This window comes from Sinohyriopsis cumingii, chromosome 10 (genome assembly GCF_028554795.1).
Source record: "Sinohyriopsis cumingii isolate HCF-2022 chromosome 10, ASM2855479v2, whole genome shotgun sequence".
Classification (NCBI taxonomy): domain Eukaryota; kingdom Metazoa; phylum Mollusca; class Bivalvia; order Unionida; family Unionidae; genus Sinohyriopsis; species Sinohyriopsis cumingii.
In genome coordinates, this window is record NC_142970.1 from 104731137 (window position 1) to 104756603 (window position 25467).

Genomic DNA, 25467 nt, shown 5'->3' on the forward strand with positions numbered 1-25467 from the left:
ATAGACTTTCCAGTTTGGAAGTATAGCGATAACACGATTTTTAAGTTGGCTGTCATCTTGTGTCACTGTGATTAAATGTCTCTATGTTGTCAGACTTGACAGCCATATTAGATGTCATATAGGCACCATTTTCATTTTGAACCAACTGAACATCTTGTGTCATTGGTCTTAAATGTTTCTCTCTGTTGTATTCATTTTATGTTAATCGCAAAATGCATACTAACAATTTAAATCTTGTTGAAATTAGTGAAGAAATTCTAAAAATCTATTGTAGACATTAGTGGGAAAATTTTACAAAACTCGTCATAATGTTGAGTTTCAAGTTCGCCCTGAGGGAGAAGTATTGTTCAAGAGCAACATATTCAAAACACTTAAACATTGCTTTTTTTCTTCCCTTCAAAGATGGACTCGTCACTGTTAAAGCTTGATTTAGGTTTTCAGCATCCGATACGCCGTTCATTATTGATAGGCTAATACAAAATCCTACTGATATTTAGTAAACAAAAAAAATGGTATTCATATGAAGAGCCTTTGTGACAAGCAGCAGAGGGGCTGTACAGACCGAAACTTTTTGCACAATAAACCCCTCCAGGAAACTATTCCTCGATAGAGGGCTTATTTCGACGAAATAAACCCTTCTATTCAGAATACAGGACAAAAAAAAATGTCCCCCGAAAACTCGAAGAGTTTCCAGGGACAAACTCGTTGAGTTTGCACTGACAACTTGGGTTACTTCAATAAATCTGAAACAGTTTCCGTGGCGGGGTCATTATTGAAAAATCCATGGGTCGGGTCCATCCCCTCTGCTGCTCTGGGAAATGAGTTTCCAAGGAAAAACATTTTTATGTTAGCGGAATTAAATCATTGACAAATAAATAATGGCAAATATTGGAGAAGCACATACGACTAGATTAGCTCGAGAACGTCTCGAAGCAATTCAGAAATTTCTTCCTGTCCGTGATAGTGTCAGACAAAAATTACAACTAAGACAGCAAGCACGGGAAGGCTTTGCAGAGACTACGGAGGAATTATTTAAACCCGTGACCAAAGCTACTGAAAAATCCGCAGCTGTTACCAAAGAGGCTTTAATAGAGCAAAGGAAAATTTTACAGGATATTTCAGCTGGACTTAAACCCCCGCCTCCACCCGATGAAGTTGTTGTGTCAGTACCTGCTGGTAAGCGAGTAACAGGGAGAATTACTGACCCCGCCAAAAGATTTACGCCGGATTATATTGAACTTCTTAAAAATGTACCAGAAGAGAAATTACCTGAGACAATACTGTTAGGATTGATTAGAAGAGATGTGTCTTTAAACCCAGAACACGGTTCTATGACAGATGATAATTTTATCAAATATTCGTATCGTATACGTGAAAATAAAAAACAAATCAGCAGGGACGATACAAAATACGATAGACTTGTAGATGCTATACGTAAACTTGAAATTCCACCATCGCAACCTCAAGAAGAAAAATCACCGTTGCAACACACAGAACGACAACAATATCCTTCACGGCGAAGAGCAATAGATCCTGACCTAACTCCGTTAAGTGAATACGAGGCTGCATCTGAAGGAAGTCCGCGGGGCCAAAAATTCAAACAAACTAGGTCGCCGATAATTAGCTTAACAACATCTTCTGAAAGTTTGCCTCAAGACATTTTATCCCCAAGAATTGTACCATCAACAGGGGAGGGTTTAGGATCCGGTTTTATTGCCTGCCCTAATAATATCATCGATGATGTATCACGGTTGGAAGTTCTCATCGGAGGAAGACGTGCCGGAAACAATTCTCCGGAAATTATAAATGAAGCCGCAGATATCTGTCAGAGACTATTTCAGCGTGGCATCATGGATATCAGCATCTACCGGGGGCTCATTGATGAACTCGCAGACGGTTACCACAGCGACTAATAATTAAATTTGCTAGCAAATTCAGTTAGATAAACAATAATTAAATAAAATGATACTACACGATTCTTTTCGCAGACCAAGAAGTGTCAGAGTAGTAAACTCACGATTACCAGTATACGAGGTTGTTTACGGAGATGGAGTCGGTGATGTTGTTAGGGATTTAGTCACAAGAATCGCTCCGAAAGCTGGACCGTTAGCAAAACAATTCGCGATGAAAGCCGCTGATGTTGTCAAGGATAAAGCCATTGGCACTGTTGGTAGTCTTGCCGGGAAAGCATTTCAATCAATCAAGGATCGACTAGCACAGCTGATACGAAAAAAAAACCCAGTCGAGAGGTTGGTGCCAGTAAAACTACCATCCACTGAAGCTATGCCGGCAAATGTTAGTAGCGTAGTAAATAAGGCCGTAAATCAGAAATTAGCTGAGATCGCAACAGCAGGAATTACCTCCAAAGCGTTGCAAGATAGTGTAACTGCTAATTTGATAGCTGGTAGTGGTTTCCGGTGACGATAACATTTTAATTAGATCATCACAAATAATAATAATGTTTGCATGAAAATCCAATGACGCGTTTGATATGTCCAAACCAGTACTTAAAGATGATTCTGTACGTGATTTTCAATATTATTCTTATGAAGCACGTGATCCTAACCAACGCGGAAGAATTGAACTACAGGTCCAGGATACAAGTAGATACTTCTTGCCCGCTGAGGCCTTCATCGAAGTTGAAGGTAGGCTTTTAAAGAATGATAACACTAACTACGGAATCGGCGACCGAGTTGGATTTGTTAACAACGGCATCATGGCGTTATTTAAATCCGCTATTTACATGATAGATGGAAAAGAAATTGAAACAATTCATGATAACGTCGACGTTGCCACAACAATTCTCGGGTTGGCGAGATACTCGGATGATTACACCAGATCAGCCGGACCATCAATGATGTTTGCAAAGGATATAACCGACAGCCCCGAGAACAGGAATGTAACAATGAATAATGCCGGTGACGCAGTTGCATCGATGAACGAAAATTTTAATTTGGGTTTTGCAACACGTAGATCGATGTTAAGTGGAGATGAAGAGTTCTCAGGTGTGATTCCATTGTCTCACATCTTTGGATTCTGCAGAGATGTCCACAAGGTCATATTCGGTGCCAAACACACAGTTGTACTTGTGCGAAAACCTGATGATAATGACGCTATCTGGCGAGATGCTGCTGTTGCCCCTGGTCAGGTAATACTAACTAAACTGTGGTTGTGGATGCCAGTGTTGTCTCCGTCAATCACCGAAGAACAACGACTGTTGTCTTTCATGGACACGGGCGGTAAATCACTGCTATCCTGGAAAACAACAACCACAGACGTTATTCAGGGTGATAATGGTGGGTTGTTTACATGGCATATATCATCGCAACAAGGAGTATCAGCACCACGACATATTTTCATTGCATTTCAATACCGTGCTAGAACAGATAGCCAGGAAAGAAATCCAATGGTATTTGATACACTTGGAGTTTCTGAAGTTTCGTTGAGAATAAATGGGCATCAGGAGCCATCTGAGGATATATTAATAGATTTCGAACATCATCGTGTCGCACGCGCGTATCATCGTCTGATGTCATTTATGGGGCGCGACCTTAATGTAGACACTGGCCTGCAAATATCACAGCGAGACTTTATGAGTTTATATCCGATTTATTACTTTTCGCTGGAACATCTTGATCTGGTTAAACAATCTGTTGTCGACCTACATTTCCGAGCTCGTGTAGGTGTTCCTGCTGGTGGTTACAGAGCGATTGCTGTCATACTCTCCGATAAAGCAATGCTGCTTGAAGGTGTTGGCGGACGAATGAGGGTCATCGACGCTCCAATCGAGAATATGTAACGCAATTAAAATCAAACTTAGGATATAATGTCATACAGTCATGTTAATGTCACCTTGACTTCCGGTCAAACGAAGAAATTGCAATCAAAGAACGCAAGCACGTGCGGGACATCAATAACACTAAAACGAGATCAGATTACTGGTGGTCCAAACAAATTGTCGTTGACTAATACTCAGCTTAAACATTTTAATAAGGCACTAACAGCAAAAACCGGTGTCCGACTTGATTTCTCTGCTGCAGCTATCAAGGACATGACTAAAACCGGTGGAATATTTCCTCTTCTCGCAGCAATACCGGCGTTGATTGCCGCGGCAGCACCAGCCGTAGCAAAAGCCGCAGCACTCGGTGCAGTTGGAACTGCAGCTGGAATGGCACTAAAAAAGGCAACGGGAAAAGGATACAAGAAAAAAAAGGGACGCGGTCTAAGACTACCAGGAACTCCACCATCATGGTATCCAAAAAAATTCTAACGCCGTTGAGCAATTTTGATTTACTCGATGCTGTTAAAAAATTGCGTGTAAAACATTTCAGAGGCGTATTTATGCGAGATCAATTACCTCAACGACCGAATAATCCAGAAACTGGCATTATCAATCTCGACAACAAAGATGGTCCGGGAACTCACTGGGTTGCTTACGCGATCGATCCACGTGGAATTATCTATTTTGATTCGTACGGTTTAGCACCGCCAGTTGAGTTTCTCAAGTATGTCAGCAGATTTTCTAATGTTCCAGTGTGGCAGTCGACGTTACCAACACAAACATTAATTGATCCGCCCATTTGTGGGAGGGAGGTTTTAAATGTTCTTGATGCAATCTCAAGAAATCCAGCAACTCCTCCTCATAAAGTAGTGTATGAATATACCGCATCGAGAAATGCTAGCATTTGAAAAACAGCAATAAGAATAATGGTGGATATTTACGGAAGACCTTTCACACGAGGAGGTAAACCAAGCACAGATGCTGATCTCTCAAAATATGCGACCAAAGATGAAGTCGATAATCTTTTGAATATAGCTGGAGTTGACCCAGATGAAGTTGCTATTTTCCAAGACAGGCAAGGAAAACTAAGAACGAGCAACATTAAGTGGAATGATATAATTCGCAGAGTTCTTGGAGCTACCAAGGATAACTTCGTTGCATTTAGTGATGGCGGCCGGATCAAGGACTCGAATATATCAATCGCAAGCATCAAAGACAGTATTGATAAAGGTGTTGATAAATGTGTGAAAAAAGCCGGTGACACGATGACAGGCGAACTCAGCATGAGCGGCAACAAAATAACCGCGTTAGCGAATCCCGAATCCGACCAGGATGCGTCAAACAAACAATATGTGGACATCGTCAACGGTAAACTAAATACGCTGCGTGCAGAGCATGATGTTCACGTGAGCGCGTTTACAAGATTTCGAAGAAACTTCGTAAAAACTGATGAGGTCGTGGATAAGTTCTTTGGGACTCCTCCAGTCGTCGATGTAAAACTCGCTGATGTAAAGACCGACATTAACACGATCAAACAAACACAGCAGGATATCGTATCGGGTATTCCTGATATCGTTAACAAAACCAGTTTGATTAAAGTTCCCACTGGAGTTACTCCGGGGCATATCACCAACATCGTATTCACGGTATCATCGGGATTCGCAACATGGTCACGACAAAATAACACTATCAAATATACAGCAACAGCCACCGGTGTTTACAGGTTGTCTGTGTTTTCAGCCGCTAAATTTGAAATCTTCACAACATATCCTTGGAGACATTCCACCGATAAGTATTCCGGGGTTTGCACTGTAATACTAAACAGCGGAACCGAGGAAACATTTATGCTTGAAGCCGAGGACGATAGTTTAACAGCAACATCTTACTGGTTTTGTTTGGAATTCGTCGCTGCAACGCCTCAATTGGTTACCGCGTAATTGAATAATGTCAACGACGCCAGATGCTCAACAATATCGATACAATCAAGTCCGTGAGTGGCAATCTGAGTTAAAAACTGTCATCGAAGTAACTAGTCAAAAAGTAAAAAAATACAAGCGCCGCATAACAGTGCTGGATATTATGGTTTATTCAGTATCTGCCGTTGTTGCATCTGCCGGAGCAATACTATCAGCGGTCACTCCGGTAACTGCAGCAGTCGCCGCCACGATCTGTGTTTCCGCGGCCACAACAACAGCCGGAGTTTTCGGCATCATAGCAAAAAAAATATCATCATGTGCTAACACAAAATTACACGATTACACGACAAAATTAAATACAGCCACGACCGCATATCAGAAATTATCATCGCTGATATCATCATCGTTAGACGTGCAAAGTAGCGACGCTACGATATCAGATTCTGAATTCAAACTAATGTCAGATGCGTACAATGACTATTTGAAAACTAAACAAATAAATAATGTCAATAGAACTGCTTCAACAAATAGTCACAAACACAACACCGGTAAGGACCACAATGATCTCAGTGTCCTCGACGACACCAGAATTCGGTATTAATTTTCGAACTCCAATTCCAGTGAGTGAAATCGCGTTAGCAAAGCTCAGTGTGTATCACAGCTGGCCCAATGTTAGGTCGGCATCATTTGGTGGTCTGCAGCCAAATAATTCATTCGTGTTCGGGAAAAGCAAAGCCGACTCCGGCAAACAGGGTGAACTTGACTGGAATACAATTACACTTCCCACTGGGAGTTATCAGATCGAAGAAATCAATAATGAGATACAACGCCAAATAAAACGAATCACCGGCAAGGAAGCCAAAATATCTATAACAGCTCATGAACCAACGCTGTCTGCGGTCATTGAAATCTCAACGCCAGGATACGCCGTGGATATTTATAACAGCTCAATCCGAACATTATTAGGATGGCCAAAGGCCCCCGAGGTTAAACCTCGTCCACCAAAACCTGAAAAATCGGATTTTATGACCTATAAAGAAGCACTACACGACCTCGAGTACAATTATTATTTACTCCTTGCAGATCAATTACTAGCAAGAAAAAGTACTTTAATGCCCGATACTTGGAGTATAGAAGCTCCACGTGTTAAGGGGGGGCAGGAGCTCCGTGTTTACCGTCTAGATGATATAGAATCTGAATTATTTATTCCGATCAATCTAGTACATAAACAACAGCTACAACTCCTGCGAGTATATTTCCAAGATTATATTTCTGATTTAACAAGTCCGCGTGATAATATTATCACAACCATAGAAAAACTAAACAAACTCGCATCGGCCATGGAAACTATAAATCTAAGAATAATTCAGGCTTTACTGGATCTTAAAGACTATATCGATGATAATTATAGACAGATAGCCAGAGCAGATTTTGCAATTAAATATGGTATTCAAGTGAATGATATTTCAGATTTTAAATTTCCTGGATATAACGTGCCCGAGCTGAGAAAATCAGTCTCTGATCTCATCGATCAATCTTTCGAAGATATTCTTGCCGCGTACGAACGAATAAAACCACAACCTGTTATTCTCAAGCACGACAACAGTACAGCATCCGATGGCAGACACATCTCACCCGGGATCGTAAATATCACAGATGTTATTGCGGTCAATCTTGTATGTGACGTCATCGATGGCAGTTACAGCGCATCAGATACTACGACGGCACAACAGGGGTTTATCCTGTATACGTTCACACCAAGAGACCCCCCTGGTTTTCTGATTGTGCAAGAACCAATCAATCCGGTCTATCTACGGTGTCATAACCCGTGGTTGTCAACGATAAATTTCAAACTCACCGACCAGAGGGGGAATTTGTTGGACCTGCGTGACGAGACTGTTAGTATAAACTTACTGGTGAAGTCCTAAGTCAAGGGATCCATAATATTTATAATAGTTTTTTTTTCTGCACTGATCCATTTTCGTCATTTTATCGTGCAAATACCCTATCAAAACCAGCATAAGTTATCGTTGAAAGTGCTAGCACGCATTTAAAAAAAAACGGTTGTGTATAATGTATCAACCCGAGTACATTCATGCACGAGTTCATATTCATGATAAGCAAATTCTTTACGAGGCAATAAAAACCGCATTTCAAATACAGACATTCCCAGAACAGTATTTCCCCGTTAAAATAGTTATTGACGTGTATGGTGACGAAGACTTCTTGTTAACTCCGTCACAATTAACAGAGCTACAGCAAAATCATATGATCATAGTTTGGTGTCAACGAGAACAGATTATGAACTATTCTCATTCCTGTATTGATGTTGAAACGCTTAAGCAAATCCTGAAAATCTGAAAGCGCCCTTCACTTGAGAAACTCTTTGAGTTTCCAAGGGCAAAAAAAATAATACACTTTTTTTTTTACCCGTGGAAATGTGCTTTACACTCCAAGCGGGGGGGGGGGGGGGGGCGCTAGCGTTCTCAGGTTCTACTTTCACTTTGTGCTGTGAGTCACACGCTATGCGGTTTATACTTCCTTGTCGGCCTCGTAGTCAGAAACACTAGTATTTTTGTCAGAAATGCAAGGCATTTCCGTGTCTAGATTCTTTATATAACCTTTTAACCGTCTCACCCTGGTGCTAATTAATTTTCGAGTCTCATACTCTTGTGACAATCCAAGACGAATCTTCTCAACTGCACGGCACAGTGGAATAAATTCAGATACCTGATTTTCAGTTATCCCGGCAAGTGATCTGTAAACACGATCTTGCAAACCCTTAATGAACCTATAACGAGCAGGGAGATTGTTCTTCCCCAAGCGTGATAGCTCATTCAAGGATTCAAAATCTGACATAATTGTTTCAGTGTCTAGTAAAATATTAAAACCTCGCTGTTGTAATTCTTTAATTTCAACAAGTATGGTATTTATATTTTCGTGATTCATATTATTATATATTTTTATATTTTTAATAGAAACACTTTGCATGAGAAACGCTAGCTTTCCAAAACAAAACGAGACAGTCGGAAACATTTATCCCCTGCAAGGGCCTAGATCGTCAAATAACGTTCTAGAACCCCACGAGGACTGCTTCCGACATGACAATACAACATGTAACACGAAACACTTTATCCCCTGCAAGAGCCTCTAGATATCTATAGGCTCAAGAGGACGTGTTTAGTGAATTGACAAGGACAAACATATAACACGTAACTTATCCTAAGGACGGACCCCTCTGACTGCCAAGTGACTCAGAGGCACATTTATTTACAAGACGAGACAGCCCTGGCTTCTAGGATCGAGTTCTCTAGCAGGCCCGGCAAACATTTATTTGACAACACAAACAACCTTTACCTCTGATTCGAGTATCACAGCAAGCAAAGGTACAATGAACATGTAATCTTATCCTAAGAGACGGTACAGAACAGACAACCTTTACCTCTGATTCGAGTATGACAGCAAGTAAAGGCACAATGAACATGTAATCTTATCCTAACTTATCCTAAGACCTTATCCTATGACGACACAAACATACACAGGTGGGTCATTTTCTACGGTCAGCAGCAGAGCAAAACCATCCATTGAATCGACCATTGGATGGTGCACAAAAGACACCCGCCATTGGCGGATTAAATTTATGGTTTTGCTTGCGCGTGCTGACTTTCGATCGACCCAAAGGTCTTAGGGAGCGATTTCGTATATAACCCAACTGTTACTTGCGAGTTGGAAATTCGCTCTAGCAGTGGGCGGGACTTGTTTAAAATATTTTAATTGTATGTTTTCTTAAGCGCGGTCATATAACAAGCACAGAAGAGCAAAACAGTCGGATATATTCAGTAAAACGAGGATATTGTTTGTAAAAAAATATATATTCTACGGTAAATAAATGATTACATGTTATGAACTCGATAAAATATTTTATCAAGGTGGCTTTCTTAGGGGGAGCAAATCCTCTGACCAGCAACGACAACTCTGCAAAGCGTTACACACTCTCGGAGGAGTTATCGTCGTTTGTGTCAACGATAAGAGTTATATAACAGAATGAAATCTTCTGTTTGAGCTTCTTTGAAAATGCTGTTTTGTAGATCCCATCTGCGACATGCTGTACAGAAGGTGGACAAATACCGAAATACCTACCGGCTGCGCTCATTGATTGAAATATTATTTCTTCACGAGTCTCAACATTCACAGATTTCACTGCTCTTCTTATAGCTGTTTTACATTTAACTCTTCCTCGTATGGTATTCTTGCTCTGAGTGATCGCTTGAAGGTTTTCAATACTGTTATCAAGTCTGTTCCCGTTAATATGATCAATGACAAGGCCTTTAGGGATCTCGCCGTTAAAAACCTCATAGACGAAACGATGACATAAATACCTCCCTTTCCTAACAGTAAATCTTAAATAACCAGCATTATCAACTGTACCAACTTGTTTCCTCAGCCTGTAGTTTCTCACTATGCCATCTCGGTTTGCCTCATAATTTGGAATAGTTGGATGTCGGACGAATTCTTGATTCATTATACTATAAGCAAATCATTGTCTAATTCATAATTTGTCTGAAAACTTATTTATGTAATCACGCTCGCATTTGAGAGCGTTATCACAGTCTGGATTTTTTTTATCATAATACCGTTTTAGTTCTCGATAGCGTTTTCCACCACACGCTGAACATAATTGCGTTTTTCCTCGTACTCCAATGCCGCATCTGATACACGGTATCGGTCCTAGACTCCCACCGCGGACCTGTTGAGCATGTTGTCCACAGTATTCGCCTCTGCAGGGTTTGCTACACGGCGCTGATGAATTTAGTTTGATCCACTTGCATTGGTTCATCATATAATATATTTGTCTATTTAAATATTTGTCTTAATTATAATAATGGGTTTTGAAAGACTATCCAGAATAAAACCCATATCAGGTTCTAGATTCGATCTTGACCGGTTAACCGCTGATCCACGACGAAGAGAGTTAGCAGAGGTAATTGGTGTTATCAAGAATGCCAAAGAAGAGTTTCGTCGTGATGGTGCCGCACACACGTGGTCTTCGTATAAAATTATCCTCGGAAACGCGAGCATTTCTCGTGACCGTATCATTGATGCTACCATGAACGATACAATCGCGCGTAACATAATTGGGTATCTCGACGATAGAAGATATTTCGTACAGATAAAATTTATTGTTGGAGTCGGCGAGGGAACGTGGATTATCAGAGACAAACTAGACCCTGTTCTTGATGCCAGAGGCGTTCGTGGAAAAACCGTTCTGTTAAGTAAAGACTCAAAACCGGGAGTACTTGTTGGGATTGATATACCATATTATGCCAGAGCGTATCCTGTGACCGCAGTTGTTTATGGAATTTATCCGATGAAGAAACCACGCGTTGATAAACTCAAACCGATGAAGGTGTCGGTGTTGAATTGTGTAGCTGAGCGAGTAATGGAACATTTTAAAAATGCAATGCGAGGAAACGGCCTAACACCGCTAAGACAAACTAAAATAACAGCGTGGGCGACACGAGTAGCGGATAAAGGAGCGTCAATAAATGATGTTGCTGAGCTAGAGCGATTACTAAAATTTCCTATAACGGTTTCATCGTTAACCGGTGAGGTATTGTATGAGTGTAAATACAATTCCCGTGGAACACCAATAACTATTATCGATCATAACAGTCACGCCTGGACTGACTCGGTTAGGATATTTCCGCAAGACCGTGTTGTGAAGTATTATCCGGAATTGCAAAGCAATTCTGGGAGCATGTTTGATTTTATTTATCAGATAAGTAAAACCGATCCAGTGTCTGTGTGGTTATTCAGAAGTAGCGAAGATGGAGAATATGATCAGTTTGTGAGACCCAACGGGGAAATATACAGAACAATGGCGTTACAGCAGGAAATGAAAAAACTCGCAGAAAAATATCATGCTGGCAACACTGATACGTTACTGACACACTGTTTTACTGTCCCGGGTGTTGTCGCGCATGTAGCCCGGGAACGAAATTCATGGAGACCAACTCCGAAAAGTTTTCTTGCTGATATCCAGCAGAGCTGTGTCGAATACGGACACGGCGGTTTGTGGAATACTCAGTATGATCACCGCGGTATGATATCCGTGGACATGACGGCGTGTTATCCAGGAAGTTTCCTTGGGCGTGGAGAATGCAGCGAATATTTTAAACGGTTTGGCCACGCTGGCAATACCATGACAAGAGTAGCTGTCAACGGTGTTTTACCCGATTTTGACTTGACCGGATTTGCTTGTGTGTCGTCGTTTAAATTCGCTAAGGATTTACATCCTGTGTGTTATGTTTGGTTTGGCAGACATTTCGTTGAGAAGCGATGGGCACCGATAGTGTTATTGCGATACATGCTTGACAGTCGAATACTGTTGTCGCTGACGGTCAGCGAAGCGATTATATGTTATTGTCGTCAAACCGAAGTTTGGTTGCCAACTCCAACGCCGGTTACGTTAGAAGAAGTCATCGAAGATTGGTCACGAGAATATCCAGAAACTTCTATCGACGCTATCATCAAGAAAGCTCCTGAAGTACTTAAAAGCAAACTCAGAAATGATGAAAGCACAGCAAAAGATCTAGGACGAAGAATAATAGGGAAATTCACTCAAGGTGGAGCGTATGATCATAAACAACATCACAGTCGATTAATCATGGACAAGACTGAATTGGATCTTATTGTCGCTGATGCAGCCACGAACAACATGTTCTGTAACCGCAAAGATGTGTTTCTGTCAAACGGGGAAAAACTAGGGACTGTTTTTAGTTATATTGACGGAGAATCATCTCAGTACATACATTTGAGATCTTCGATGCTGGCTTATGTATCCATAAATTTGTTGTCGATGATCAATAGATTCCCTGTTGCCGCAGTGAGAGTTGCAACGGATTCATTTTATATTGATAAAAAACACTCAGCGCTGTTGGATAATGTTATATCGGATGATCCATCGTGGGGCTCGTGGAGAATAAAGAATGAAATGTTACACGGATATTGTAAATCGGCTGATGTTGAAATCGAGGATGAGTATCGCAGCGCAGAAATATCTTCGATGGTTTCGTCGGGGGCAACTTCGTTGTTGCCGCCGGTGCACGATCCTGTTACAAGACACAAAACAGTTTATCTGAACGGTCCTGGTGGTTCTGGTAAAACAACTCGAGCGATTGAATTATTTAGAAACTCTGACATGATTGTGCTAACACCCACACACAGACTTGCCAGGGAGATGAGACAACGGGATGTTAACGCGTGCACGTATCACAGTTTTTTCAAATACAGCGGCGGCACGTGGACACCTGAACGAATGGGAACGAAATATATTCCCGAGAAAATCATCTGGGATGAGATAGACACTGTGCCGTTGGATACATTAAAACAGTTTCTGGATTGGCTGCTAAAGAAAAATACCGCAGTGGTGATGTGCGGCGATCATGGTCAACCACCCCCATTTACAGGTGAATCTCCACACGAGTGGCTGAAAACTTTTGTAGATTATTATGAGGAAATAACTAACGATGTTAGAGCACTCGATGAAACGCTGAAAGAGTTTAAGGCACTGATCAGGCTACAAACCAATAAAGTCCAGTGTGAGATAATGCGTGAAATAATTCCAGAGACTTCGCTGAGCGACTTTTGGGAAACGTGGAAACCAGGTGATTTAATTGTGGCAAGTAGAAAGATAGTCAGGGACACACTTCAGCAGCGGTTATTTCAGTTACATCAGAAGAAATTTCCCATGTTGCCAGTGCCGTTGTGTTATAGACCAGCTGATACGCGATTGCAGAATATTGATGTTGATATTCCAGGGCGCCTGACTGCGTCGGGTCCGGAGAAACAGAATTTAGTATTAAATGATATTGTCACAGTTGATGTTGATGCTGTTGAACAGGCACTGAAAATGAGCAAATCCCCGTGGACGCTAGGATACGCTATGACCATCCACAGTTCGCAGGGACTAACTATTTCAGATACAACAGTTTGGATTGTTGATGATCGCATCGAGTGGTCAAATTTAGTTTATTTAGCCGTGTCAAGAGTAAGAAGGATAGGTCAGTTACGAAGAATTGTATTAGATGATGTTGTCAACGACAGCTCAATCGCTGATGACACAATAAGAAAGAAATTAGCCGGTTACAAACAGAGCGACAAAAAAAATGGTAGAGAGTTTGATCCCAAACAAAGTTTGGATGTTGAATTTGTAATACAATTACAACAACAGCAGAATAATCACTGTGCGAGTTGTAATTGTTTATTGCTGTGGCAGTATTCGAAAAACGACCCAAGGCAATTCACCGTAGATAGATAGCAGTCGCGGTCATACACGTGAAAATGTGATGTTGACCTGTCTTGAGTGTAACCGACGCAGAGGTGTTGCTGCAGTTATTTAAATGATTGAATCACTTCAGTGCGGATCACTTTAGTGATCGGGGTGGTAATTGTGTATCCTCGGGAATCACCTGAAGTTGCTCGCGTTTAAATCCGCGTTGAGGAGCAGTCGAATCTAATCTGTAGATTGCGTTTCTCCCAGTTGATCTGGTTATGCTGGATATCTTATGTGTAGTAACACTCCATGTGGGATCGGTTGCTCTTTTTTTTCCTCCTTCTAGTTCGCCTGGTTCGTATAAATACCTAACGGTGACATTACCCAGCAGTGGGGACGCTAGCGTCCCTGGCTGCGTTGAAACATTTTGTTGCTGTTGTCCGCGTTCACTGACGCGGGGTATATATTTTTTTGTGATTGCATTTACAGGTCTCATGTTTGTTGTTCTGGTAATTTCATTATTCAGTGCGGCTATCACGTTTGGCAGTCTTGCAACCCATTCACGAGATCTCGTATCGTAAATGAATTCCCTCGCGTACTGGTATCCGAATAATCTCTCAGCGAGTGTTCTATTAAATCGCTCAACAATTGCCTGATCCCGATGAATTTCAGTATGTCCTCGTCGTATGGTAACGTTATGCTGCTTTGTCAGTGATGACACCGCGCCCTGAAATTCCTTGCCAGGATCAACTTGTAATAATCGTGGCCAGTTTAGAGGTCCTCGTTGATAAATTCGTTTAAACGCAGAGGCGACTTCGGACGCTGTTTTAGTCGCTAACGGTTCTGCTTCTTTGTATCTACTGGCAACATCAACTACTGTTAGCGCGTATTTGTATATTTTTCTACGGACAGTATCATGAGGCAGGAATAGTATGTCAGCCTGATGAACTTCATTGGGCACACTAACATCAAAATGTGCAAAGTTGATTTGTCGAGGTGGTGGTAAGTAGATTTGCCATATTGCTTGTTTTGATAGCCAATTTTTGGCAACCTCGCGTGTTACTGATGCCGCGTTGGCGAGTTTATTAATTGCTGAGTTACCTCTCCAGTATCCGATTGGGGAATAATAAATCGCTTGCATTTTTATTTAATTATCCAGCGCCTAATACTAATTTAGATTTCATCGCTGATCTTACTAACCAATTAGCGAGTGACTCCTTAAATGATTTATTTTTTATGGCGCTTAGTGCATGAATTAATTTCACATCCGCGATATGCCTGTCTTGTAGATCTTTACTTCGATAAGCAACATCATGTATGTGACACGCTGCGTCGATAGCGTTTATCGGATACTCTCCCGGTTTTGGTTTAGATTGTTCATCAAGTCTGATATCTAGTCGGGTCCCTGGACCGCAGTAATTGTATCCTGGGAGATGTTTTTCTCCGGGATACTTTGCCCAGGGAGTTCCGGGGAGCTTTCCAAGTTTGGCTGCAATGTCACCTCCGCTAAATTCTCGCTTTTTTTTTGAAATCTAAATTTTTTTGTGCCACATCGCGTACACTTACCAGAAAGTGCTTGTCTGTTATTTTTTGTTGTAATGGTTGTTAGATCATTCGTAGGGGTTCGTGCCTTACACTTCACACAATATAGATCCATAATTATTATTCTTTATATACAAATGGAAATTACAGATTTTTCTGCGACAAAAAAGAAAGAGCCAGTTAAGCATAATTCAGTGCTACCAAACTCTATCCGCACGATTATAATTGGGCCATCCGGTTCAGGTAAAACACAGCTGTTGCTGAACTTGATAATGAAGTGGATGAAATGGGATAAACTGTATTTGATAGCTCCATCTGTAGATGATCAACGATGCTATAACGTTATAAAAGATTTTAATGAGAGTGCAAGCGCGCTGAGTAAAGACGGTGAGGATGTTGTTGAATTTATCACTGATATCGAAGAAGCCCCCAGCGTCGAGGATCTTGATGAATCAATTAACAACCTAGTAGTGTATGATGATGTTATGTTGGACAAGCAAAAAAATCCCGCAAGAATATTTTCCCGGGGACGTCACAAAAACACTGATGTGATTTATGTTACTCAGCGTTATACACAAATTCCTAAAGTAATCAGGGATAATTGTAATCTTCTTGCGATATTCAATGGAGTTGATACACATACACTGAGAAATATTCATCAAACCTGGTGTGGTGGCGATATGGATTTAAATAAATTTAAAAATTTCTTCAGTCATGCTCAAAGAAAACCTCACGGATTTGTGACAATAAATTTACACGATCCCAGAACAAGATACCGTATTGGACTTGATACACTATTTGCAACATAAAAATGTTTTTCCTTGGAAACTCATTTCCCAGAGCAGCAGAGGGGATGGACCCGACCCATGGATTTTTCAATAACGACCCCGCCACGGAAACTGTTTCAGATTTATTGAAGTAACCCAAGTTGTCAGTGCAAACTCAACGAGTTTGTCCCTGGAAACTCTTCGAGTTTTCGGGGGACATTTTTTTTTGTCCTGTATTCTGAATAGAAGGGTTTATTTCGTCGAAATAAGCCCTCTATCGAGGAATAGTTTCCTGGAGGGGTTTATTGTGCAAAAAGTTTCGGTCTGTACAGCCCCTCTGCTGCTTGACAGTGTGATCCAAGCAAAATTTGTTCAAACTGTTTCTGAGAAGATGCTTCAAGTTGTTACACCTTTGTTATGGGGGTCATTTCCATACTAGATTGGAAACAATAATTTTTGAAGCGAATAGTAGATATATGGTGTCAACTGAAAGTAAATTTCCAAAAAATGTAATACAGAAATTGGTAGTCTCAAAGCTTTCCTAGGTCAAAATTAGTAATAAAAAATGTTTATCATTAGATGTCCAACAATTTGAATTTTACATTTTATCTGATAGTTTATGATTTTCATCATCACGGTAGAAACCTGAATGTCTTAGATGCAAGAATACTTTCCTGTATGAAGCCCAAATCAGATCCATATATTCATCATAACCAAAGATGACGTGGTTAAGTCTGGAAATAAAAAACAATGTGATCTTACCACATAACATTTACGGGTAAATCAAGTGAAAACTGCACAAGGTGCCCATCCAGACCTTGTGCTGATGTTAATTGGGTCTGGCATAAGCTCATTCGACAGAGATGGAATGTGATACACTCACACTGCCAAAGCAAACATTATCAGGAAAGATGTCTTGTGTGAAATGAGCTTCAGTGAGATCGAATAATATTTTAATTCAGCCACATCAGAATGCAGAAAAGATTCCTCTTATGAAAATATGAGTAATTTAGGCCGATAAAGTCAAAGTTGGACGATAAGTTCAGAGAAGCCTTTGTGATGACCATGATCTTCCCTACCATTATGATGGGACCTGCTATTAATAGTAACTGGAGCCAACACTTTTCCTGGAACAGGCAAAGAAAAAGTAACCTATGTGTGACAAAGAGGCACTCAAAGGAATGATGTGTTTCAATTTGCACCAGTCCCTTAAAACATGCCAGTTCTATCTGTAAGCATTTAAGGTTTAGGGCTTTCTAGCTAATGCACTTATATAATGGTTGAATTATTTATGCTGCAAGGCTCTCTAGGCAAGTGAAAGCATGTTGGAGAAGACGATCCAGGCAAGAGTGGGTCCAAGGCTGTTTGAGAAGATTCAGGCTAGACAAGATCTTCCTGGGTAGTTCTATTTACTAGATAGAGAATATGGTTAATTCAGATTTGTCCAAGCAGACAGGGGCAAGACGAATCCTTTCACACTTTTTGCCCCTTAATTTCGGTATCATCTTAGATCTTAGGAACTAGGATTGTTGGGGATAGACAAAGAGCCACAGACCCTCCCATCTGAGAGAAAGAGTGTTGATGCACCAATCCTCAGAATCCTGTACTGGGGAAACAAAAGTGGACAATTTGTGATTCCAAAAGGTTGTATCAATCATCTGATGATTCCAAAGCAAGAAAATCTGATGCATGACTATGGCGGAACCATTCAGTATGGAGAATATAATCCATCCTGAATAGATAGTCATTTAAGACACTGTGTCTCCATGAAATATCTCTACTATGGATGCCGATCTTGTGTTGTGCTTACCAACGGCAGAATGCCCATAGCATGATGTAGAGTTGGGGTGGTTTAGAACTGCCCTGTTTAATTTGTCTGACATAAAAAGCAATAACTTGCTCTGAATATGGTCGCTCCAAAAATGAAAGGCTTTGATGAAAACTTTCATATCCATGAGACTGATGTGGAGAACAGTGGCCTCAGGACCCCACTGTACGCTGCCAGCATCAAAGGCTGGTGTTAGATGGGTGGACTTTTTGAAAGATATTCCAGTTGTGAACCAACCTAGGTTGCGCCTCTGGTACAAGATTAATAATATCATAATCCTATTGCTAATCCTGTAATCGAGTGGCATGGAAGAGAATTCTTTTGAGATAGCCAATTTATTTACATAAGGTGGATGCAGAGGCTACTGAGCAGGAGACGGTCTGCTGCTGCAGAAAACAATTGGGCAGGTTGCCGAAATTCCCTGGTTGTGACACATTTTGTCTTGGAAAAGGATTATGCAAGGACTAACATTTGGACCCCCCAAAGGTGGTGATGTTGTACTAGGGTGAAGTGGGTGGGGTGAGAAAATCCTTGTCCAGATGGACAAATCGAAGTTTCATAAAGGCTCATGAACTTATAATCAAGGTGGATTCAAATGCGAAACTCAAAACAATTTCCTCGGTATGTAATACAAAGGAATTTCCATCAGGCTGAATGGACAGGAACGAGAAAATATGGCAGATGGAGACTTATGGTGAATTCATTCAGACTCAGGGAGAGTCAGTATGATGTTGATTGTCATAGGCCAACCTAGTTAGAAAAGACTTGGAGGAAACATCTAGTAATTGTGGATTCCGAACAATCTGCATTGCCCACTTTTGGATGTATCCAGCTGTCTCACTACAAAAGTGTTTCTTTAAGCAATTCTGAATGTACTTCTGTCAGCAAAGGATGAAAGGGGAGAAGGTTGGTAAAATGAGAAAGAAAGCTCTCTGAGGCGATTTTGGATCACCTAATTGTTTGCTGGAAAGATATCTATCCAACTGTGTTTGACAAAACTAACAAGAGTTTGGCACCTACCTGATATTTCTTTGCTGTCGGTGGGGGACATGAGTCAATGGTGAGCGAATGTCGACATCATGGTAGAGAAACATTATTTCCTATCCCTTTTACAAGACTACCTCTGAAACTGATGGACAGATAGTCTTCATATATTAGATTTGACTCAAGGCTGGTTTTGGTGTGAAGCATCCTGTGTCTCCTCATCTCCAGTCACCATGTCATTGAGGCTGAATCGCAAATGATGTATAGGGTGATGGTTGCTGTGCAGATAGCTAGTGATACAGTTCTTTGGCTGCCTCCTTCCTCAATTCCTCTCTCTCTCTCTCTCTCTCTCTCTCGCCACTGAACAGCAGAGATGATCCGGAAAGAGGTTCGCAGGGAATTGTGCATTGCCTGCCTTGTCTGCAAGCATGAAAGCAAGCATGAAAAAGCACCAGAAATGTCATGTCCAACAACACAGACGTAGTCACTATATTGCGAATGAGCTTCGAAATGGAGTTCAGACTGTCTTTAACTACTATACAGAAGCAGGTGAAGTCAGATTGACCGCAGCGGAGCTCTTGTATAACGCTCGTATATCCATGAAGAAAGTGTCGGAATGGGTCATATACGAGCAAGATTGCAAAGAACACTGGAAGCTGACTCTCAGAAAAAAAGATGACTCTTTTGAATTGCCTTGGTCACTAATCTTGGCAGAGAGATTCTGCAATTCCATTTTTGAGGGGAAGATGGAAGGAAAGACAGACTTCTTCATATTCAAAAAAATAAGTGAGGCCTCGACCCTACATACTGTTGTAGAAGATGAGGTAGGCAGACATTCCGACTTCAACAAAACCAGATAAATTCCTGAACTGCTACAGTGAAGCTATACCCAGTCTGCTCTATAGTGGGATCTGAGCAGGAAGCATCATGAGGTTTATCACCACACTCAGTGTGAGGTTTGTTATAGCCAGGATCATGATCGATATCTGTTTTAATATATTCTCCAAGACTGTCATGGTACCATTCAAGAGAGTAAGCCCAGAGTAAATGGCTAGCTGTAAACGCGTGATCATGTTGTAGAATCAGTACGGATGTTTGTCAATAAAAATAAAAAAAACACAGACATTACAGGTGTAGGGCACATTAATGACAGTGTGGACGATTGCAATGTTAGGCGGATGGACAGATCTACAAATAAGATCAATGGTAATGTTAATTTTCCTTGTGTGAACTTGACGAGGTATTTGATGATATCTAATATGAAGCAACACGGTTACCACATGGCTTGGATTATGAGCCAGACAGCTGGGTGATACGGTCAGCCTGCTTCAGTTGGTTGTTAATTCCAATCAAAAGATCCCTTTTCGGTGCATTCAGTATTAGTTGTGGTAGTTTTAAACACAGATTTGATTTTGATCTTAAAGAAGTTTACTGAGGGAGTGTATATTAAATTAGGAGAAGTTCTATAGAAATAAATAAACCTATGATGCAAAATTCATTGGGACTTAGCTTAAAGACTTAAGCATGTCACCATATTGTTTTAATGAACTGACATCTAGTATAAATCTTCCTGCATTCTTATGGAGTTGGATTATATGGTTAATGCTAATGTGAGCATGAGCCCCACATAGTACAACAGTAGTCCATAATAGGTAATATGAAAAGTTGACTAGAAATAGTTTTCATGCATATGTTGGTAGATATTTTTTCAATCCTTCCAGTGGTTTTAGTCAAGAGGCTATAAAGTAACAGACTTGATTTATGTGTTGATTCCAAGTTAGTTTATCATCAACATATATTCTCTCTCTCCCTCTCCTCTCTCTCTCTCTCTCTCTCTCTCTCTCTCTCTCTCTCTCTCTCTCTCTATATATATATATATATACATAGAGAGAGAGAGAGAGATTAGTTTCCGTGTGTTCTGCATACAGTGGTGGGTGATTAAAGTCCCAATGATACCGGTTTTCATACATTTCACCATTCTTCCAATCTTATAAACGACATCTACATAGGGGGATTAGCAGTCACCGTGATAGATATTAAAACATGTATATTAGCACTAGAAATAACCTGGATTCATAGTATTCTTATAACTAAAGGAATTGAATTGTTTGAACATGAAATATGAGAATTAAAAAATACTGTCAAGATTGGAGATGAATATACAGATAAATTATCAAAGAAGATGAAACATTTGTTTGGTATGATGTTTTAATGGATTTAAACTTTTAATAAAAAATATATACCTTAGACAAGATAAGATCTATGACCATAAACCTGTGGATGAAAACACTAATAAGAGCAAAGAAAGCACCCATCATGTACAAGAAATGGACTGAACAAAACATTTATATTACCGATATTCTCTCTTACCAAAGTAGTAAAGAAAAGTACAACATCCATGAAAATTCCATGGTGAGGCTATAAAATCATTATGTAGAAATTTAAGCCTAATATTGAATAAAGGCAAAAGTGTCAGACATTTTATCCCTTATAAATTACAAATTATTCTTCACGGTGATAAAGGTTGCACAGTCTTTCAAATTACTTTTCTACTCAAATGTTTCACCAACTTGTAAAAAAGATGCAACCAAATTTTAATTTCATTAGTGATTATTGACCAAATATATATTCTAAAGTATTCAAAACAACAAAAATCTCAGTATTACAATGGCTGCAATATTATTTTGGATTCTATCGATGAATATATTTTTGGTATAAAATACATCCTAATGATACGGATAAATTTACATTTTGTAACGACTCCCTAGAAATAATAGTGGATTTGTTTTGGGAATGTAGTATGATTAATAGATTATGGGGTGATCTTCATATCCAAGTGGATTTGATATGTACTAAAAATATTACTACTAATGCCAACCTGGCTTTATTCAAAGAAACAGATGTCGAACAATCGAATGAAAACCATTTATATATTATTCTTCTTCTGAACAAGTACTACATAAACACATACAAGATGAAAAGAAACATAAGCACATAAAATTGCATTAATTTTTTTTTAAAGATTACTTTATATTAGAAAAGTGCATTGCAGTTAACATGGATAGAAAAGATGGTTTCATAAATATTTTGGAACATTCAGAACCAATACCTCTTTCCAGGCATAGTTAAAAGTTTTGTGTTATGCTCTCTACATCCAAACATACAGATGCATATAGACTGGAGCACAATCATGGATTCATTACTTTCTCTCTCTCTCTTTCTTGCCCATCTTCATTTCTGTATTTTCACAACACTGAATCAGATGTACTATTGAGTGTGTGCGTTTTGTTGGATTTTTAACATAGCTTTAACAATTTTTCAATCATATCACTACGATGTCTGCAATGTGGCAGTTTATATTGATGTCTAGCACTGGGCATCATGCCGCAGACATATGCAGCATGATGTCCCACCCAGTCACATTATCCTGACACCAGGCCAACCAGTCCTAACACTAACCTCTTAATGCTGAGTGCCAAGAGAGGCAGCTGTAAGTACCAATTTTGTAAGTCTTTGGTATGACTCAGCCAGGGATCGAACCCACGACCTCCTGCATCCGAGGCGGATGCTCTAACCACTAGGCCACCGGAGTGGTCTACATACTATTGCGACTCTATGCTGATAATACATATATGTAATAAAAAACTGAAAGACAGAAGACTTTAATGTGCAGGAAACTACCTATCTGTGCAGGAAATAATAAAAATATTTTCAAAGGAAAAATGTTAGGTTCAAGAAAATGATTTTTAAAAAATTAGGTTCAAATTACATTCAAATATTGTTTAAAATTAAGAAATGCCACTTCTTTATTTAGTTGTCAAATTCACTCAAACATTTTTTGTGGGGTGCCACAATACAAAAATAGTGATGGCATACATTCAATAAATTTGCTTGTGACATATAATAATGCAACATTTGCACCTTGGGGACAAATTGATTTGAGAGGGAATGAAAGGAGGCAGGCCTGCATGTTTAACATGAATCTGAGAGGAAAAACATACTTTACCTAAAAACAAGACTTGGGTGAATATTGGTGAGCAGCTTGGATGCTGGAATAATTTGAAGGGTGAAATGGAGCTATGGACAAGCCCAGCTATTGTGGATTTTCCTTATTAATTAGAAACCATACAACACAGATTTGTTAAACATAATATACATCAATTATGCCTTTAAAGTATAATACACATAAATGATGAGTCAAGTATTGCATCCTATCACAAACAAAATGAGAATAGCATATCACATAAGGCTCACCTACCGTATCCTATATAGTATTGTGTAGGCATCTTTCGTTTTACAACACTGACGTTATCAAATCTTGTGTTCAGATTAAGACTAAAATTTGGCTGACCCACAGATGTCACCAATCAACATCAGATTAATTCATATGCCTGTGAAAAATAGCAGGTTTTCTCAGTGTGAATTACATGGCTCATAATGTGATGAAACCTAAATATTATCTAGTTTTATTGGCACCTAGCCATGTTTATAACCAATATCTCTCAAACATTCTGTATTATTCAGATGATTTGGCATGTACATCTTATTGCACGTAATGCCGGTATTTCGGATTTTAATGCAGAAGAGATCGATGAAAGGTTATAGGTCAGAAACATTTATATTTACCAGTAAGTACAAATTACTCTATGGAATTACAAGCATCTCAAAAGGAATTAAAACGTCCCTTGATCTTAATGTCGGTTTTAGAAATAATGGAAAAGGTTGCAGAAAAATAATCATAAATAGTAACTTACATGCCCACCCTAAGTCTCCAGCTCAGCTAACAACTTCGGCCACCAGATGTCTCTCATCTTGGAATCCCGAGCATCAACATAGTTTAACACACCCATGTAACCAGGAACTTCACAGTCTTCCAGTAATACTGGGACAACACACTTTCTCTTTTCGTTAAAACCTTGAACAATGGCCATGTCAATTTCAAGTCCAACAAAACCACTCTTAAAAGCTTCTCGAGTCATAACTACAACAGTCTTGTATGCATCTCTGATGCTATCACTAGCAAACTGTAATAATGGTGTACCAGGAGTATTGTCTCTGTCATATTCACAGCAAAGAAATCCATGGTCATTTTCTAGAGTTTCCACAGTTTTCTTTACCCACTGTATGTCTGCGCTAGAGTAACTGAAAAAGACATGATATTTCTTTCCTGGTGGCAAAGCTCTTCTCTGTAAAGACATTTGACTTTCTTCAGGTGTAGTCTGATCTGATGCTCTTGAATATATCCGTCCAACTGGTTCAATCTTTAGCTATGAAAGAAAACAAATATCGGTTCATTTTGAATTTTTATATGTACTAATTCCACATTAGGAAACAGTAATGCAATAACATTTATGTTGTCAAGAAATGTTAATGTATGATCGGTTTGCAGTTTTTATTTTTTGAAGTGTAGTTTGTATCAAGATAACAAATGCATTTTTATTTTTAGATTATGTGCATATCCTGATCTCATCAGCTGTGTGATGGAATACAATTTTATATACAACGTTTCTAATCATGCTACTTGCAGTTCAACAAGAATAGGAATGGTTGACTTGAATATGGAATGGAATATCCCAAGCAAGAGGCCCAAAGTCAGCCTGATATTCCTCACCTGTCATTCAATGGTTCATAATGCAAATATAGTAATGTAGTAATTAAGACTGGTGTCATGGGTTGAAAGACATCCATGTCAGAATAATTTTCAACAAATTGGTAGATAATGCTGATTTTTGAAATATTATTGTGTCGCTTATCTGTGTTTCCACCTTGAGTCATTTCAAGTAGTTGTTGTACACTGGCATCCTTTGTATGAATGAGAAGGGTGTCTGTGCTAGGGCTGGACTCATCTTCTTTTGTTCGATTAAATAAGACAGTTCAGGAGAGAAATTAATTTATGATTTTTTAACAATATATACAAATGTTATTATAAATATCAATACCTGAAGGGAAATGAGTATAAATTTTAAGTTTTGGCACAGTTTTTATGCGGGTCAAATCAATGTTACGGGTGCCACGCAAGAAACAACATTAATATAACATGTCTGAAGAAACACCTGTACCAAATTAGTCTGTTGTCCATACAGACAATAGAAAGATGAATGTACTATAGAAAAGTGTTATCCATAGAGGGTATAGAAAATTCAATGTACTAAAGAGATGATTCATCCCTACAGAACATAAAAAATGTAGTGCACTTTGGAGATGTGTTTATCCATCCAGAATATATAAAATTGGGCGTATTGTAGAGATGTGTTGTCTATATAGAGTATACAAAAGAGTGTACTATAGAGATGAGTTGTCCATAGAGACTATACAAAATAGAGTGTACTACAGAGATGAGTTGTCCATAGAGAGTATACAAAATAGAGTGTACT

The 25467-nt window shown here is 39.6% G+C and overlaps 1 protein-coding gene across 2 annotated transcripts in view; it reads right to left on the reverse strand.

Moving 5' to 3' along the window:
• LOC149790763 (uncharacterized) overlaps positions 1–25467 on the reverse strand; it is a 305048-nt gene that overhangs the window by 6088 nt on the left and 273493 nt on the right. For both annotated transcript variants that reach the window (XR_016423898.1, XM_089972831.1), the window contains exon 12: positions 23848–24360. Coding sequence is in view for 1 of the 2 variants with exons in the window: in XM_089972831.1 (XP_089828957.1) it covers positions 23857–24360 (504 nt within the window). In the remaining variant the exon portion in view is untranslated. The remainder of the gene's footprint in view (positions 1–23847; positions 24361–25467) is intronic.